General features: G+C 41.0%; 1 protein-coding gene across 1 annotated transcript in view; it reads right to left on the reverse strand.

Annotated features, from left to right (window-relative positions):
- Positions 1-19,494, reverse strand: part of CAPN13 (calpain 13) — a 115,572-nt gene that overhangs the window by 65,848 nt on the left and 30,230 nt on the right. Inside the window, exons 4-6 of the mRNA XM_081945249.1 lie at positions 17,787-18,008; positions 9,283-9,355; positions 261-379 (exon numbers count right to left, since the gene is read on the reverse strand). Coding sequence (XP_081801375.1) covers positions 261-379; positions 9,283-9,355; positions 17,787-18,008 — 414 coding nt within the window. The remainder of the gene's footprint in view (positions 1-260; positions 380-9,282; positions 9,356-17,786; positions 18,009-19,494) is intronic.

Raw genomic sequence — 19,494 nt, forward strand, 5'->3', positions numbered from 1 at the left:
CAGTGGCTAAAAACGGTTGTAGTGAATACTTTACTATTCTGAAAAAAAAAACCTCATTTGATATAAATATGCAACTTAACATTTTTCTGTATGCATCTTTTTTGCACATCTTAATTGATATACTGATAATAGTGCTTATTTTATTGCAATACTTGCATTGAAATATATTTTGATCTTTAATAATTCTTTAATAAGAAATCATCCAAGCTCTAGGTTTTAGAAAAGTTGAAAAAGAAACTGCAGCATTTTGCATCACATACCTGAAAATGAAAGATGCCTGCATAAGTGTGATTAAATCCTTGGTTTTTAGGAATCACATTTTTCAGGAACTGCTGTTGTTGGGTCAAAGCACCCAGAGCTGCTAAAACCCAACAGTCACCTTAAAGAAATGAATGATAAATTACAAAAGTTCTCATACACAACTTCCTCTCCAAAATTCATTATTAGTTCAACTGATAGTCCTTCGGTCCTCAGGTTTGTAGAATGTTGATTTTTCCAACATGTCTGGAACATGCTGGGAAATCAGCAAGAGATTCATTCATTATTTCCTTACAAAGCATGTGTTCTCCAGTGTGATATGGCTCTTTTCTATAGCTCATAAAAATGCCTGTTTCTATATTTGCCCATTTCTATATTTGCCCAGTTCTAACAATTAGGTATTATTTACCGAATGGAATTTTTCCAAAAAGTTTATCTCTGGTTTGGAAGTATTGGTGTGGTGAGACCATGACTCCAACCCCAGTTATTCTGTAGGCCCTTGAATAAAATATTTCTTGGAAGTTATTCCTTTTATTCTTACTGAAACGACTCTCGGTTACTCCGCAATTATTTTATGCAGTATCTTATCTGATGAATGTCATATCTGAGTCAACCTTTCAAATTATTTTTTTTCCAATATCATATCACATGATTGTATATTCAAATACTTTTCCCAGATATGTGTTTTTAGGAGACAGAAAAATTATAATTTTCAATGTTACAAATTAGAACTTACACACAGAGACACACACACACAGGGAGAGAGAAACAGAGGGAAGAAGGGGGAGAGGGAGAGATATCTGTTTTTGAAAATAATTCACAAAATGAATGAAACCGCCTCTGCTAGTCTTCGCTTTTGCTTAAAATTTAGGTCCTAATGATGTTGACATAAAAAAAAATCTGGTATACAGTAGAATCTCGGGTCACGAATGCTTCTGACTATGAGCAAATCAGGTGCCAACCAAAAAATCTACTAAATGTTTCATTCTGGTCGCGAACACATCCTTGGGTGGCAATCAAACACAGCCACAGCAATTTTCCCTGGCTTGGCAATTTCCCCTTTCGCATGAATTTTTCTGGTATACGCATGCGCAGTCAGTCTTGCTTCCGGTCACCACCAAATAGGGTTGCAACTGAAGTCCTGGAACCGATTATGGTCATGACCAGAGATTCCACTGTATTCTGCTTATTTTCTAGTTTGGCTCTTAGAAAAGAGCCTGAGCTGATCCATCCATCTGTGTAAACCAGAAGAACAAGGATAACATGGGTGGAATATATACACACACCCATTTTACACACACACACACACACACACAGTAATGCTAGCTGCCCGGCTGACATTTCTGTCTGGAACACTTAGGGAAATTCTCAGAATGTGCACCTGTCACAAGAGAGTTTGAGGGGAGCTATCAATATTTGGAATTCAATTAGCTTCCTAACTTTCTTGAAGGTGTGTGTGTGTGTGTGTGTGTGTGTGTAAGGAGACACTTTGAATTCTCATTTCATTTACTTCCAGGATCCAAGCTGTTGTTCCTTCCATTTTTTTATTTGCCACACATACTTTTTTCTTTTCCACTTCAGCTGCTAATATGCCTTGCATATCCAGGTCATCTTTCATGAAGACAATTTTCTTGTTTCCCTTGCTGTTGTTTGCTTTTCATTTACTCTATCCTTGGTCTGCTGGAAGAAGGGTGTCATTTATCACTCTGAGTACATGATCTCTTGAGGTTTAAGGCTTATTGGACTTATATGCCGCCCTTCTACCAAAGGACTCAGGGCGACGTACAACATAAAAACACATATTACAAAAGTTAAAAGAAAGATTAAATAGAATATCCAAAAAACCCAATAGACATTTACAATGAGATTTAAAAATTAAATTAAAATTAACAATTAAAATTAATTATTTTATTCAGGCCAGGCCGGCTTGCTGGAAAAGCCAACTTTTTAGGGCACGCCGGAAAGACCGGAGGTTGGGAATTATGTGAAGGGAAGGCGCTCTCACAGAGAAGGATCTCCCTCTGGGGGTCACCAGCCGACACTGCCTGGCTGACGGCACCCTGAAGAGGCCAATTCTGTGGGATCATACTGGACGGTGGGACGCTACCGGTGGCAGTAGGTGGTCTCGCAAGTACTCTAGGCCTAAGCCATAGAGTGCTTTAAAGATCATAATTAACACCTTGAATCGCACCCGGAAAACAACTGTCAACCAGTGCAGGCCGCCTAAAAGGGGTGTAACATAGGAGCACCTAGGTACCCCCATGACAACCCGCGCGGCCACATTCTGGACCAGCTGAAGCCTCTGGGTGCTCTTCAAGGGCAGCCCCATGTTGATAGTGTTACAGTAGTCTAGGCGAGAAAGGACGAGGGCATGAGTGACTGTGCACAGGGCATCCCGATCCAGGAAGGGGCGCAACTGGCATACCAGGCAAACTTGGTAAAAGGCCCTCCTGGTCACGGCTGTCAGGTGTTCTTCTAAACTAAGCCGCATATCCAGGAGGACTCCCAGATTGAGGGCCCTCTCTGAGGGGGCTAAAATTTCTCCCCCTATCATCAACGATGGTACAAGATGCACAAATCAGGATGACAGGAACCACAGCCACTCAGTCTTGAAGGAATTGAGCTTGAGCCTCTTCATCCCCACCCAGATCCGTACAGCCTCCAGGCATCGGAACATCACGTCAAGGGCATTGTTTGGGTGGTTTGGGGTAGAGATGAAAAATTGGGTATCATCAGCGTATTGATGATACCATACCCCAAAACCATGTATGATCTCGGCCATCAATTTCATGTATATGTTGAACAGGAGGGGTGAGAGAACCAACCCCTGGGGCACCCCACAAGTGAGGCACCTCGGGGTCGATCTCTGCCCTCCAGTCAACATGAACTCTGACAGGTAGGAGGCGAACCACTGCAAAACGGTGCCCCCCACTCCCAACCCCCCGAGTTGTCGCAGTAGGATACCATGGTCGATGGTATCGAAAGCCGCAGAGAGGTCTAATAGGACCAGGACAGAGGAACAACCCCTGTCCTGGGCCCGCCAGAGATCATCAACCAATGCGACCAATGTCATCTCCATGCTGTACCTGGGCTTGAAACCCAACTGAAACGGATCCAGATAGGCAGCTTCGTCCAGGTACTGGGGAAGCTGACGTGCTACCATGCTCTCAACAACCTTCGCTACAAAGCGAAGGTTGGAGACCGAACGATAGTTGGCTAAAGAGGCTGGGTCCAGGGAAGGCTTCTAAGGAGGGGCCTGACCACCGTCTCCTTCAAGGCGCTGGGAAAGAACCCCTCTCAATGAAACGTTGGTAATCACCTGAAGCCAGCCTCGTGTCACCTCCAGGGAAGCCGAAACTAACCAAGAGGGACACGGATCCAGCACACAATGGTAGCAATGAGTCTCCCCATAATCCTGTCCATGCCCTCAGGAGTCACAGGGTCAAACTCATCCCAGATAGTTTCCACAAGATTCATCCCCGTCGACTTGCCCGAATCTACCCAGTCAGAGTCCAAGCGTGTCCGAAACTGAGCGATTTTATCCTGCAGATATTGAACAAATTCCTCAGCCCTACCCTGCAAGGGGTCTTCCCCAGTTCCTTGATTAAGTAAGGAGCAGGTCACCCTAAACAGGGCAGCTGGGCAGTTATCTGCGGATGTGATAAGAGCGGAAAAATGTTGCAGTTTTGCCACTTTTTAGTAGGATTTAATATGAATTCTTACTAGTGTTCGGTCAGATTCGGACTGGCTGGCCCTCCAATTACTCTCTAGATGTCTATTCTGGTGTTTCATCTCCCAGAGCTCCTCAGTAAACCAGAGAGCTACCCGGGATCAGCACTGGATCAGAAGCCGCGAAGGCACAACGAGGTCCAAAGCAGTGGCTGCCCTATCGCAGGCTTCCGCTAATGCTTTGATCGAACTGTGAGCAAAGGATTCATGAAAAGTCCCAAGTTCCATCAGGAACCTTTCAGGGTCCATCAGGCGCCTGGGGCGGAACCATCTAATCGATGAAATGTAGCAGAGAGACAGGTACGTAATGAAAAGGCCCACCTGGACTCCAAGGCCCCACTTCACAAAAAGGGATTCACACCCACCTATCTGAGTCACAGTGACCTCCTGAGGTCCAAGACTTTCCCTAATAACCATTGCCACCGACCCCGCCCCTGCCCTGAGCTCTTGCTGGTGAAATGCCCAGAAGCCTGGTGGGCATAATCAATGAGGGGAACACCCCCCTCATGGCCCAACTAGGTCTCCGTAATGCACGCCAGGTCCACTCTCCCCTCTTGTATGAGGTCGTAAATGAGGGGAGCTTTATGTACCACAGACCTGGTGTTAAGCGATACCAGCCAGAGACCCGGGTCCTGTAATCCCAAGCATCCAGGGGTGCGAGAGGGGCAATGAGGGTTGGAGTGCGCGATTGCTCTTAAACAGCAAACCCATGAAACCTGGACATAATTTGGCCCTAGGCCCCCACCGTATCTTCCCCTGCCACATACAGTAGAGATGGCAAACCCCCCAATGGAATGGTTTAATGTCTCCCCCGGAATCCCAACCCTTTCCAGCACTCCTGACCTGCGCCCATTAGTTAGCTCTGGCCTGTGTCCTGGCAGACTCCCCACAAGTCTGTCTGAGCCATCTGAATCAACTTAAAATTTGATCCCTTAAAATTTGATTTTAAAAACACTGTAAAAAACCCCTAAGAAGCCTCTTCTTCACATGCCACCTCTCGGGATCCCAAGATCCGTCATTAAGGAAGTGTCTTGATAAGCAAGAAGGCCATCCCCGGGAAAGGGGGAGTTCCCGAATGGAGTAAAGTTCTGTCGCAGTATAATATAGAGGAGAGTGTGGCATCAACCAAAACGGAGTGATATCACTGGGAGATGGAATGGGGAGATGACATATCCACAGGGAGGCAGCCAACAGTGTTCAAGGGGGTAGTGGGAGGTTTATGTCCATCATAGCCATGGTCGATGTTGAAGACAATATGTAAGGGTAACGGTCAGATATCAAAATCACAGCAGATGATAAATTGCGGGTTGGTGAAGTGGCCAATGATGGCAGTGGCGAGGACAGCAGTGGCAGCAGTGGCTGCTCCAACAACTCCAACAACTGAGCTCCGTCCATGCCAGCCACACTCATATCCATCGCCGGGGCCACACTCCATTAACCCAATCCATAGGGTCACAAGGGGAGGGGCCAAATGGCCAAATGGCACAGTATGGTGGCCCAGGCCCAGGCAATGGCAGTGACAGTGGGGGGGCACAACACAGGAGACCCCCCCCACTACAACCGCTCCCACGCCAACTACTTAAGCCATCTTCCGCTGGCATCAATGCCCATGCCAGCCGCATCAGCCACTCCCCCACTAATTCAGTCCATCACGTCCACAAGCAGGGGGGAACAACCAGGACAATGGCATGGGCAGCAGCAGTGACAGCAGCAGAAACTCCAGATAGGGAGCCCTGCCGTCACCGACCACACCCATGCCGGCAGCAGAAAAATGCTCTCCATTCTCCATTCACTACCAACCGCCCCGTTTCATTCACAACGTTCTGGCTACAGGGCAGGAAATCGCAGCCCGAGTGTGCCCCCCCGAGGTCCCAGGAAGTTCCCATAGCTGGACCTAGAACCGATGATGGGACAGGGTACCCCCTGCACACCCCGAGAAGGAAAATCATCTCCCCGAAGTTCCCCTCAAATGCGACAGGACACCATCTTGGGCATGAAGAACCTACTCTTCATTTTTGTCGAAGGCATTATTGCTTTAGCATGCTGTTTGCCATTTGAAATGCTTTTAGTTTGAAACAGATATGCTGTATATTTAGTTTCTCAAATATATTTAGATGCATAATGTGCTACATATATATTATATATAATTATATATGAGATAATAATGTTAAGATACCAGTTAGCTTTCTAATGTGAGGACCTGATGATGTGCTTAATGACTGTATATGATTCTTTAACAACTCCAACCTGAACTGTCATTGTACGCTGAAAATCACATTTAATTTTGTTGTACAAGGTACAATGACAATAAAGTAAACTAAAGTAAACCTAATTGTATAACTAGAGATTACTGACGGTTCCAGGGTTTCCTTCCTTGATTGGAGAGAAAGGCTCATGTCTTTAGTTATTCTTAGTCCCCAAGAATAACTAAATGTCTGGTGTATCCTTAGCATGTATATTCTCCATTAAACTATAAAAAATGCATACCAAATCACCTTTTGAAGGGTCTTCATATTCTGAATTTATGGAGTCCTCAGAAAATTGTTTGGAAGGGATGCTTCCAGTGGCTAAGACGCTGAGTTTGTCAAGCAGAAAGTTCGGCAGTTTGAAACCCTAGTGCCATGTAATGGAGTGAGCTCCCATTACCTGTCCCAGCTTCTCCAGTCTAACAGTTCAAAAGTATGTAAACATGCAAGTAGAAAAAATAGGAACCACCTTTGGTGGGAAGGGAACAGTGTTTCGGGAGCCTTCACTGTCTAGTCATGCCAGCCATGGAGACGTCTTCAGACAGAACTGGGTCTTTGGCTTTGAAATAGAGATGGGCACTGCCCCTTTGAGTCAGGAATGACTAGCACATATGTGCGAAGGGAAACTTTACCTTTACCTTACCGGAAATTGTTATCTGACTTTCCTTACTAATGAACAAACTTACCAACTTTAAGGTTTAGCAAATTTAAAATATGTGGACTTCAATTCCAAGAATCGCCCAACAAGCCAGCTATCTTGGACTGAAAATTGAGGTGAAGGATGGGGAGGAGATGCATGTTTAGACCTGTAAGATTCTGTTACAATAATCTTGCAATAAAGATAGTGTCAATATTTATGATTGATGTTTCTTGTCTGGACCACCTCTGAGGGCTAACCTCTGGGAACTGAGGTCCATATATCTAAAAGTTGCCAAGGTTGAGAAATCTTGTCATTGATCTATGTCACTCCCTGTTGCATTTTATTGCACATATGTATAGTATATGTGTAACTATACTGCATGTGTATAAACAATATATAGTAATTTTACATCAGGTCTCTTTGCCATCTCCTCCCCTCAAGGCATTGGGTCCAGCAAATAAAACAATAATTAGGATTCTCTCCAGTTATTTAGGATAAGTTTTTTGGGAGTTTTTTGCATCACTTTTCCCATTTCTGCACAGATTCGCCACTGGTTTCTATCATCCCAAAGGTGCTTTTCCAAGAGGCAACTGGATTTTCTGGTACTCCTTTGAAGACATTTCACTTCTTCAACTCTGACAAGATGGTAGGGAATGGAAGGATTTATATTCCTTGCAGACAACTAGTCATTTGCATTCTTTTAGAGGGTCATTGAGGTCATCTTGAGGTTTATCTGTGTTGACAGGGTCATCTGAGTAGTGCAAATGAATATGGAGCCTTCTTGGAACTATTGAAATGACTGTGTTGTAGACTGGCTATAGATGATGTCATATGATGTCGCCATCTGTTGAGAGAGGGTTGTTCAATTTTCACATAGATGGCCTCTTTGATCCCTCTTTCAAACCAGCAGTCTTCTCTGTCCAAAATGTGGACTTTGCTCTCTTCAAAAGAGTGGCCTTTGTCCTTTAAACACAGATGGATTGCTGAATCTTGTCCTGAGGGGTCTTATGTTGTGCCAGACTTTTATAAAGTGGTTGTTTTGTTTCCCCAATGTACAGATCTACACATGGCTCACTGCATTGTACTGCGCATACCACATTGCTCAGTTTGTGTTTGTTTTATCCTTGGGGCAAACAAGCTTCTGCCTTAATGTATTCTTGGGTTTGAAGTGTGCACATATGTTGTATTTCTATGTGTTCGCTCTCTCAGGTTCGTTACTATATTGTGGTAACTTTATTCCCTTATTTCAACCCACTGCCGTCATCTCCCCACAAGCCTGTTCTTAACACATTTTCTTTCATCCATATCCTATTCATTTTTTTTCTTCCCTTGTCATTTGCCTTGCTTCTTTGCACTGTCTTGCTTTATCAGCCAAACCATCTTTCTTCTCTTTAAACCTCTCCTAATCAAACCTTAATTTTCTTTTCTTTCCAAAACACATCCGTCACACATCATCGGTTTCCTATTTGGAACTATGCTTTCTCCATCAGCTTTTCTTTTCACTTATCAAACTCTAGCACCTGTTTTCTGTTGTTTGGTATTTATTACAAAGCTGATGGATGAAATTCAGGGCATAAAATTAAATGTATGCTTAAATCTCCCTCTGAAATCAGTGGGCTTCAGACAGCTTCACTTTGGTGAGATTGTTCTGTTCTCTTCCACTTAACACCATGTCAATACAGCCCTGTTCAAAAGACAGGGTGGGTATCAAAACACAAGTAAGGTAGGCTCAAAGAGAACCATAAAATAAAATAAAAGAATAGGGAAAGTAGACAATGAATAGAGGTTTTCCCCCTTATCTCAAAATGCATTGTAGAAAGTGCTGCTTCCCCTATCCGCTACCCCCATATGATTCTCAGTCTGGATTATACAAATTAACAGAGAAGTTTATCAATGTCTTCTATTCATAATGGTTACATCTGATGTCCATTATCAAAGATATCATACCTCTTAATACAAATTGATGGAAGCCACAAATTGCCTGTTGTAAGCAATCAGATGAACGTGTGAAAGGTTGAACTTGGCCACTTTATTGTATTATACCTATAGTACAAGACTCTACTCAGACAGTTCGCCTTCCCTTGGGAAGAAACAGATAAAGTTTCATGGAACGGGGATGGGGAGGGGGGTAGGATCAATCCTAGGTCTCTTGCAACTGCACAATAACTCAAGGCTAACTCCCCATTTGATCCCTCCTCCTTGCCTAGCTGATAATTTCCCAACACAGATTCTTCTATGGGGCTATTGTTTTATGTCCTATTTCTCCTAGGAATAGCTTTGACCATTATGAGAACATTTCATGAATACATAAGATCCTCTGAAAACCTTTTAATGAAGAAAGAGTAGAACCAGGCAACCAGGGATATTTCCAAACTCATACTGTTATTACTTAAATATTCAATGCCTTACCTATTTTTTGTCCTTGAAGAATATCAAATCGGCTTATTCCATCCACGAATAAACATGGATTTCTGACCCGTTCCTTCGATGGAAAGTGAAAAACAATATTCATTTATTCTTGATTAATGAATTATTTAATGAATTATTATTACCAGTAATTTAAATAATTATTTATCCTAGCTACTGCCAGGACTTCAATTTAAATCAAAAAAGAGAAGTCCTGTGGGCCCTGGTTAAGAGACTCAGAGAAGTAGAAGACATATATTCAATTGGAAGTGATTTTCATATTGTACCTACATGTTCATCTTGAAAATCCGAAGACCTGAAGATCTAAAACGGTATATACATACTCTCATCATCTCTGCAGACTGCTTTGAAACTAGACATGCATTTGGAAACTATGGCTGCCACTGAGATGTATACACCAAAGAAATACTTTTGAAGAGGTGTGTTTCTTGTTACAAAAACTTCCAACTTCTTTTACCAATGTGTAATCCAGTTTAATGACTTATACTAGAAGAAAGAGATTTAGAATGCACTTCATTCCATTTGAAGTTATTGCATTACATAAAAAAATGGAGCGCTCAGTGTGTTTTAGCAACTTTGTTTACTGGACTTGAAAGAAACTGCTGGAGTTATCCAGCTGAGCCTTGTTACCTACGGCAAGAAATTATTTATCTAGACATCCGCTGTTGGTCTCACTGCTTTTTATTTCTTAAAAAAACCCAGATATCTGCAAAAAAAAACCTCAGTGATTACTCTTTCACATCTTTCCTAGTCAATTTAATTAACTGTCAGGGACTCCTCGAGAGTAGTATTCTCCCCCAACCCCCACCCTCCTTGGAAAGCCACACAGGTTTATATTGCTCTAACTTAAAGGAAAGATTCTGAGTTGTACACCACCCAGTCGGTCCTGCTTCGATGTCTGAGGTGAGGTCCTGCTTGGCCACCTGGAAAGTACTTGAGCCTGTGAATCACATGAGAACAATACTATAGGCAGCCAGTGTGGGTGTTTGCATATTAGACCCATACTCCCTTTTTGGGGGGTGTTTTGGGGAAGGCAACATGTGATTGGGGCCAAACAATGATAAATTCATTCTTTAATGAGGCTCCGTCTGTTCTGGAAAAAAAATGGTGGTATGACTCCTTATCAATAAACATTACTGTACCCAATAGCGTTAGATAATTTACAATTAGTCCCCAACCTTCCCTTTTCAGGTAAGTTTGTGGAGCTGATGGTAGTGCCTGGTGGGAGTAGCTTATCTGGACCCTTTCAGTCAGGTTTCAATCCTGCATGTAGTACTGAGGATGTCATTGATTATGCTAGTGAATATCTGGCTTGTGACCTGATTCTCCTGATCCTTCTTTATCCCTTAGTAACTATCAATGCCATTTGGCATTGTAATTTTTGAACTGTGTTTGAATGCTAGTATGGTTCTACACCATTCTCTGTAGTCAGTTTTAGTTAGTATTAATAAAAAGGAGAAAATGTACCTTAGGATCTTGCTTTATGGGGTTCTTCAATGGTCAACACTTTTATTTCTTCTGTTTAGCCTCTAAATTAGGTCATTGAATAAGAGACTCTGACAGCATGGAGTCAGGTATCATCAATATGCACAATATACATAATGGCATATCTCAATCCCAGTCCAACTGAGTGATTGAGCTTCTGTCTCATTGTCTGAAGTTAGGTAAAGTTTGCATGAGAACGAACAGGTTTAGATTCTACCCTAGTAAGACTGAGTATCAATTCAATGTCTATGGAGATTCTCAGTCATCCGGGTCATGTTTGTCCCAAAGGTGTTTTTTCAAGAGGCAACTGGATTTTCTGGTTTTTCTTTAAAGACGTTTTGCTTCTTATCCAAGAATGAATGTGAAACGAGAATGAATTGATGAGAAGCGAAACATCTTCAAAGAAAAAAACAGAAAGTCCAGTTGCCTTTTGAAAAAAATATCTTTGGGATATTCATTCAAGAATCCTCTATTTCAGGTTATTATTTTTTTGGCTTTAATTTTTGATATGGGAATAATTTTAAACACATGGAAAATACTCATAATAACTATGTTTAATTAATGAAGTAGAAATATAAATATGCACGTTTAAAAACATTTTCCCCTTGTTCTATCCAATGTTTGTCCTGATCCTACTTCTTTTCTGGAGTGCAATCCAGAAAAGCATATCCCTCAGCACATAAAGCTATTTACCTCCAAGCATCAATTCATCATCTCCATCACTATCAATCAATAGAATTAGGAAGCTGGACTCCTAACTATTTAATTCTATTTCTCTTTCACTCTAAGTAATAAAATTTGATGTGTTTTTAAAATGAGCATTACTGAGCTTTTTTGGCTACATACTCAATATCCCAAAGTAAAACTTGCATTCCCTCAGCTCAAGAAGACGTGGAGTAACATTTCCTGACTGTGACTCCTTCATTAAAGTCATGCCACTACTTATTTATCTGAATAAATTTGGTGTGGATTTTGAATTGTAATTGATGGCTGAGAAAAAGAAGCAACAGCCTGTGATGTTAGCATTTGCACCAATTCAGTTTCTCCAGCAGGAGACCTTTTCAAAAAGGGCATGACTCATTACCCTGAGGTCAGTTTTATTTTCTCAGGGCAGAATTCAGTCTTCTTTAGAAAACTTGTCAGAAAATCCCTTGCGATTTTATTAACCTTTTCTATGGTGGGTAGTACATTAAGCTTTATTTTCCTAGATTGTGCTACTCTAGTGGACTGTAAAAGGAGGAGAAAGAGAGAGGGCGAGCGATTTAGACATTTGAGAAACCTGAAGTAAGTTGCTATGGATAGTGTTTATGAAGGATACTTTTGTATAAGATATTATGATAGAGACATTAAAACATATTCCTTCTTTCCTTTCTCTGCTAATCTATCAGCCATAAACTATTGCAAAAGGAGACAAATCCCACCTACTTTATTATTCATTCATTTATTCATTCTTCTTGTTTCTGTGGCCACTCATTTCAACAATGCAACTCAGGTCAGCTTACAACATGTTAAAACACTTTTAAAACCCCAATATTAATGGACACTTTTAAAAAACAGCAATGGTCATGAAAGATCAATCCAAATCAAACACTTAATAGAAGCTTATCAACTTATCTAAACTTCTGGTCTTCAGACTGAAGCCCAGTCATGAAAGTTCAGAACAGATGAATGAAACATATGAATAGCTGAGGTTCAAACAGGGAAGCTAATTGATGGAAGATTTTGATGGCAGATACAATACACCATAAGGGGTTACCCTCATTAAGGAGCTGGGTCACTTAAAATGTTTCTAAAAATAGATGAAATAAAAATCAATAATACCATTTAGCTTAATTTAGCTCGAAGTCTATTATATTTTAACACACATTTATAGTAATCCCCATCCAGCATTTTAGGTGATTTTCAGATTTAAAATAAATTAAGAGTTAATTTAGCTGGCATAAAATCCAGCTAGTTTACTGCTAACGTCTGCCAATCAAGCTGCCATAGTTGGCAAAAAGATTAGCAACCCCTGTCTCTCTTTCACTTCGATGTTTCCAAATTCTTCAAATGGCCAAAGGCCCAGAAGAGACTAAAATGAAAGGAAAGAGTTCTTAAGCATCCACTGATACTAAAAAGGAAGCAGTCTAATTCTCTCTAGCCTTTGGCCACTCTGCTTGGTGATTTCTAGGAGTTATAATCCAACTCCCCCAGGAGGCACTAACACTGGTCTTAAACCAGTAGCAATCACTGCATGGATTGGAATGTACTTAACCATGCCATGAGGTTTAAAAAGTGAAATGGATTGGGCATGCATAGCCAAGATGTGTCAGCAGGGTGGAACAGCTGGGTGATCTTGTAAGAAAGCTGAGCAAGATATGGTTATCAGGAATTCAGTTTGATTCAAAGGCATCTTTTTTTTTATTCTCATCAGTAAATTAGCTATTTGATCAGTGTTAATTCCTATCCATTATTATTAAAGTAAAAATATCAAATCACCAGATTTTTTTCCTATTGGATGGAAGTAACTAGTATCAAATTTCTACATCAAGGTGTTCTAGATTTTTAAAAGATAGTATTTCAAATTTTAAGCATAACATACAGGATTGTGTGGTTTTGATTATGGGCAAATGGGTGACGTTATATGTGTCTGCCATTGTGGAGAACTGATGTAGCTCAAGGCTGAGTTGTTCAGTTCTCAGTGTTCTTTGAGCTTGTGTCTCTTCCTGGAAACATTTCATTAGTAGGCCATGTGTTCTGACCCCCCCTTCCTCCTTCGCCCACACAGAACCCGCTCCGGAACAATACAAATGAACAAGGTTTATTTCACAGACAGACAGAACGTTCCGTGGCAGTAAACCACCACAACAAAGCTCACAACGACAAGACACGAAAGCAGCTATCTAGCTTGCTACGTTTTCCAGACCAAAACTTCTTGCAGGAGTTCTTTGTTGACTGCTGCAAAGGGCGTATGCTCAGTCAACCCTTTTATAGCCTGAAGAGGAGTCTACTGATCAGCAGCTGAGAGCCCTTACCGCCAATAATTGCGCCCACGCTCCTTGCGTCTATGGGCGCGGCGATAACGGGCGTCCAAGAACTCCCTGCTGATCTCTGATTCACTGTCTCGTGACTCCTCCCCACTGCTCCAAGGCATGACATCAGGAGCCCTCCTCCTCTGGCTCTCACCGCTGCTCCATGCCTCAGGCGCCTCCTGGTGGCCGACCAGACTCTCCGATCCCTGCTCAGAGTTGGAACCCTGTCTAGGGTCCTCCACATCCTCCTGAGCCAACTCATAGGGACCCTCACTCTCGGAGTCTGGTGGCAGCTGCAATGGCTCCTGCTGGGCCACAACAGCCATGTAACATCATCAGTGTGTGAAGGAATGGAGTTTTCTGGCTGTTTAGTTTAGCAGCTTGTCTTATCAGCCATGGCCAGGGCATTGTTTCCTCCTTCTTTGCTTTTGGGGTAGAACATTGTCTATTTTTTATTCTTGTTTCTCTAGTCTAGTGCAATGGGGGGGGGGGATCTGTTTAAATTATTTGCTTTTTCCCCACTTTAGATTGCTTCCTTTCTTGAATAGTTTATGCAAGGTTGTTATCTCATTGTGACTGTTTATGCCTGATTCATCAGAATGCAGAGTGCCATGGCTATGCCTCTAGGAGTTATCTTGCACTTTTGTGGTTTCAGTTTCTAATGGAAAGAAAGCAACCAAAGTTCAAGGAAAGAAACAAAAGACCCAAACACCTCTTTCTCGTCCCACACTTATTAACTAATACAAAGATAACCAGAAATTCAAATCAAGGCTGCTAAAACAAGCTAATGCACACCCCAGCTCTACTTTTCCATGCTTCTTTTCTGTAGGATTCAGATTAACAGAGTTAGAAGGGACCTTGTAAATCATCTATTCCAATCCCCTCCCAAGCAGGAGACACTACACCATTTCTGAAGGATACCAGTCCAGTCTCTTCTTGAAAGCTTCCAGTGATGAAGCTCCCACAACTTCTGAAGGCAAACTGTTCCATTGGTTGATTGTTCTCACTGTCAGAAAATTTCTCCTTATTTCTAGGTTGAATCTCTCCTTGTTCAACTTCAATGACCGATCAGTGAATGAATGATTTGGTAAGCAAGAACAGTTATCTGCATTTTCTTTTGGTTTTGTGCATATCCATGCATGCCCCAGAACCAAATTTTATGGCCAGTTCATGGCCCACTCGTGGGGGTTCTAGTCTATTCAATTCCAATGAATTCAACCATAGGTGGGCTCTTCACCCACGGACCACATTTCCTATCTTCCCCCACAAACTGCAATAAGGCATATTTCTTCCATCATATTCCGATTCAACTCGGAGAACTCCAAGAACCTCACAATACATGTTTACTATGAGTACATCCCAATGCATTTCTGAATGTGTTGCCTTTTGGAAGAATTGGAATGAATGATTATAGTTTTTGTAAGAAATTTAATTTTAAACCAATTTACTTTGGCAAGTGACAACCCCTGCAAACAATGGCTGAGCTGTTTCGAAAGGCAATGACTTTGTTTGTTTTTCCTTGAAGACATGTCACTTCTCATTCAAGAAGCTTCTTGGGTGAGAAGTGAAATATCTTCAAGGAAAAACAAAGTCCAGTTGCCTTTTGAAAAAGCACTTTTGGGACAACCATGACCTGGATAACTGAGAATCTCCATAGACATATGACTGAGCTCATAATTAAAGCAGATTTGGCCTTGGTCAATATTTGGCTGAGAACCATCAAGAAATTCCAAGGCATTTGGCTAGTTGGCAACATTGAAAAAAATCCTGGGAGAAAGCTGTGCCACACCTATTTCAAGAAAACTGTCTGGAATACAGTCATGGGCTCAATTTGTGAATGTTACCTTTTTAAATATAATAAAGCTCAACGCTCTACATCTATGACTAAAAGGTGGGGAACTCAGGCTGTGTCAGGAATGATTGTTCTGTGTTCCAATCCTGCTCCCTTTGGGGATTCCTGTTGTTAAATTGGCTCGCTTTACAAATCAAAACAAGCTGCTCCAAGCTGTCAGCATTGCCTGGCATCTGCAAATCAAGCTGTGTTCTTTCTGCTTTGTGCTCCAAAGAGTCCAGGCTCTGAATGTAATTGGCAATTCTCTTGTGAATGCATGAGATAAAACTAAAACCTGCTTTGCTTCTCAGCTGCCACACTGGATCTGGAAGGGTGACAGTACTAAAAAAAATGTTATCTGTCACTTAAATAACCAGATATGGCATGACTCAGAAAATGCAAAACAAGCAAAGACTTCTTAGAAGAGTAAGGTGTTCTTCTTTCTTTACTGTCACGTTTCTAAAACCAATCTTCAGGTGGGGAAACCGAGAAAAAACATCTGAGTAACAACATGACTGTTGTGCAAAATGGATATTTCAATGAATGTGGGTTGAGGTAATTGCTCATTGAAGCTTTCAATTAAAATTAACATTGAGATTCTACTACCTTGTATGGAGTCCCATATGTAGCCTTTTAAATGGAAAACACCTTCTGCTCTGCAGCTGAGCTTCGCTGTTTGTCTTCACTTTATAAAACAGCCAGGAAAGTGACTCTTACAAACTTTATTAATTAATTTTAAGAAAGAAGAAAAAGGAGATGCTGTGATGAGAGATGAATGAGATATTCCATACTAATAAGGAAGTGTAACCAGATAGTTGTATCCTGTTACACTTCCTTATCCACACCACTTATACTCGGACATAAGTTCAATGTGACTTTCTCCCAATTAGATGTGTGCACAGAGGCAGCCTAACTCTCAGAGCACAGGCTCCACTTGGACAACTTAATGTTACTTTTTTTTAAAAAAATTGACTATTAATTATTTGAAAATAGTTATCGTACCTTTCAACTTCCAGAAATTTCTAATGCTATGTCAAGTTATTTTAACTGCAGTAATATAGCTGTTGGTAGCAGAGTCAAGCTAGAAAATGCCTTTGCAGAATTTTGACCCCATGTAGGCAAAAATCAAGAATCTTCTGGAGATGTCTAGCACAAAAGTAATCTAGTTATCGTACATTCCAAATTCTTTGAATTTTCCAAATTAAGATTGTTTTTTAACTAACTTTTTTCCAGGATATTTTTAAATATTACCATTTAATACCTGCTGCTACTCCAACCAAAATGTTTGTGGTCCAGACAATATTACAAAGCTTTATTTATACTAACATTGCCCATTTGAAATATATTGGCTGACTTTATGATGGTGGTTGTGTCATTAAGGTGGTATTAACGTTTAATGACCAAAAAGATCTTCAGAAGATCTGTCCTCAACCTGATCCTTCAGGTCAGCTGACTTTATAATCATTTTAAATTCCATTATGCTTAGGAATGTGAATGGATGGATGCATGCCTGGATGGAGAACTGAAGACAACAGTTGAGATACATGTAGATGACCTATAGGCTATTCAGAGTAGGTCATAGAAGCAGTTTGGACTTGCATATTTAGCTGGGCAATTTATTACTGAGATAAAGATGGATTTAAGTGAAACTAGTTTGGCTATTGAAAAAAATGTTAGAATGGGTTAGATTGCTCAGAAAGTAAGGAATGCTGTTCCTAAGAGTCCCAGGCTATGTAGCCAATGATGAGTTAATCCAAAATATTTGGTAGGTATCAAACCGCTAATTGCTGGATTAGAGAAAAACTCTTTAGAATTTGATTCATCTTTCTAATTCTGTTCCATGGGCTAAAAAAGTGGGGAACTCAACTCTTCCCTTGGAAAGCTGACATCAAATAAAGCACTTTGGCCTTAATTCAATGAGCAACTGACAGGAAGAAGACAGCAGAATTTGCACTTGTTATAAGAGGGACGGCAAGAAAACATATTTTAAGGTAGAGCAGAGGTAGATTGGAATTAGTATGGGTTGGGAAGGTACTTATCATCTGTATTTTCTGTACAACAAGAACCTAGAAGTGGATGTTACGCCAAGCAGATAATTCTCATATATACTATAAACATATACAGATACCCCAAGGCGCACAAGTTGTATCATTACTCACTTTTGGTCTCAACCACTGTACTTTTCTCAGTTTCTCTTGTGAAAACAAATTAAATCCAATGGAATAACTATTTGCTGGGAATGTGTCATCTTCAAAAAGTAGGCCCTGATGCAGGCAGTAGTTTTGCAGTTTAACAAAGTCCTGGTTGTTAAACTGCAAAGGGAAAGCTGGGCTTCCTTCAGTTGCTTGATTTTGCTTGAGAAGCAGGTTCTTGTCTATTTCCTTTAATGAGAAGAGGGGAATAGAGAAGAATTTCATTAGTTGACAAATCTAAGAACTGGAATTCACTGGAGAGAAAAAAGATCACTCCTATATCATCAAATCAAGAGGACCTAAGTTTGTCTGAAATATGCAGTAATCTTATGCAGAAAAATGTAAAAAAAAAAAACCTTAACATTCAAATCAGGAAAAATCAATAATGGGCACTTTTTCTAGAATTTAGTTTCCTTTGATTGATTAGGAATTTAACTCAAGGATTGGTGACATTGGGGGACCTCAGTGTTGCATTTCACAATTTTGGAGGGTGGTGTCAAGTCCTTCACACAGTCAAAGAAACAAAATTGTCCAGATTCCATAAGGCAAGTTAATACTCACATCAGGATTAAGGTACATACTTTTTTGGAAATGATAAGGATATCCATCTCTAATTTATTAGTGAATTAATTCAAGCAGAGTCTGTTGGAACACTTTTAATCTAGAACATAGAAGAACAGAATTGGAAGGGACCTTGGAGGTATCTAGTCCAATCCTCTGCTCAAGCAGGAGACCCTATATTTTTCCCGAGAAATGGCTGTTCAGTGATGGAGCACCCATCAACTTCTGAAGGCAAGCTCTTCCTGTCTTTTTTTCAGCAGAACTGAACTGCCATTTATGAGATAAGCTATGATTAAATCTTATTGTTATCTTTGATTGTTTCTGTCTAAACTCTTATTATTTTCCCAGTCTCCTGTCAACTTTAACAGGTAAAGTGCATGTACAATTCAGAGGATCCTTCTTCTTCCTGTCAGCAGATCAAGTTGATTAAATACCCTGCTAAAGATCATGATCTGATAGGAGCAGCTTGACTATGAAAGTGTGCAGTCCATGATTGAATGATGTGCATGCCAAATTGAACCTGTTACAAGCAGGGCTTCATGCACGTGAAAATAAAATCTGGATTTTCAAGCCACCCGCTTCTGCCTACAAATGCTTGGCCCAATAAAAGTAAAACCACTGGGATAATTAACTGGGCACAATCTGATTGGATGAAAATGAATTCTGAACTAACTAAAATAATGAGTCTATATAAGATTGCTTTATGTAGCTGAGCATTCACATCAACTTCAAAGCTTCCCCGAGAACTTCTTTAAGGCCTTCTTTAAGCCCTCATCCCATGAACCAGGTCGTTGCACACCAGTGGTGGGTTTCAAATTTTTTTAGAACCTGTTCTGTAGGTGTGGCCTATTTTGTGGGAGTGGCTTGCCAGCCATGTGACTGGGTGGGAGTGGCTTGCCAGCCATGTGACTGGGTGGGCGTGGCCAACTTGTAAAATGTGGTGAAACTCACTTAACAATGCTCTTGCTTAGCAACCAAAATGTTGGCTCAGAAACTCTGGTATTTGAAGCACGCAAGTCTTAAAGCTGTCAAGTTACAAGACCCTTGCGCCCCTAACCCTTTAGAAAAAAAACCCTGGGAGTGTTCAAACTTGACAGCTTTAAGACTTGTGGAC

Source organism: Natrix helvetica (assembly GCF_964273705.1).
Source record: "Natrix helvetica genome assembly, chromosome: 2".
Taxonomy (NCBI): Eukaryota; Metazoa; Chordata; class Lepidosauria; order Squamata; family Natricidae; genus Natrix; species Natrix helvetica.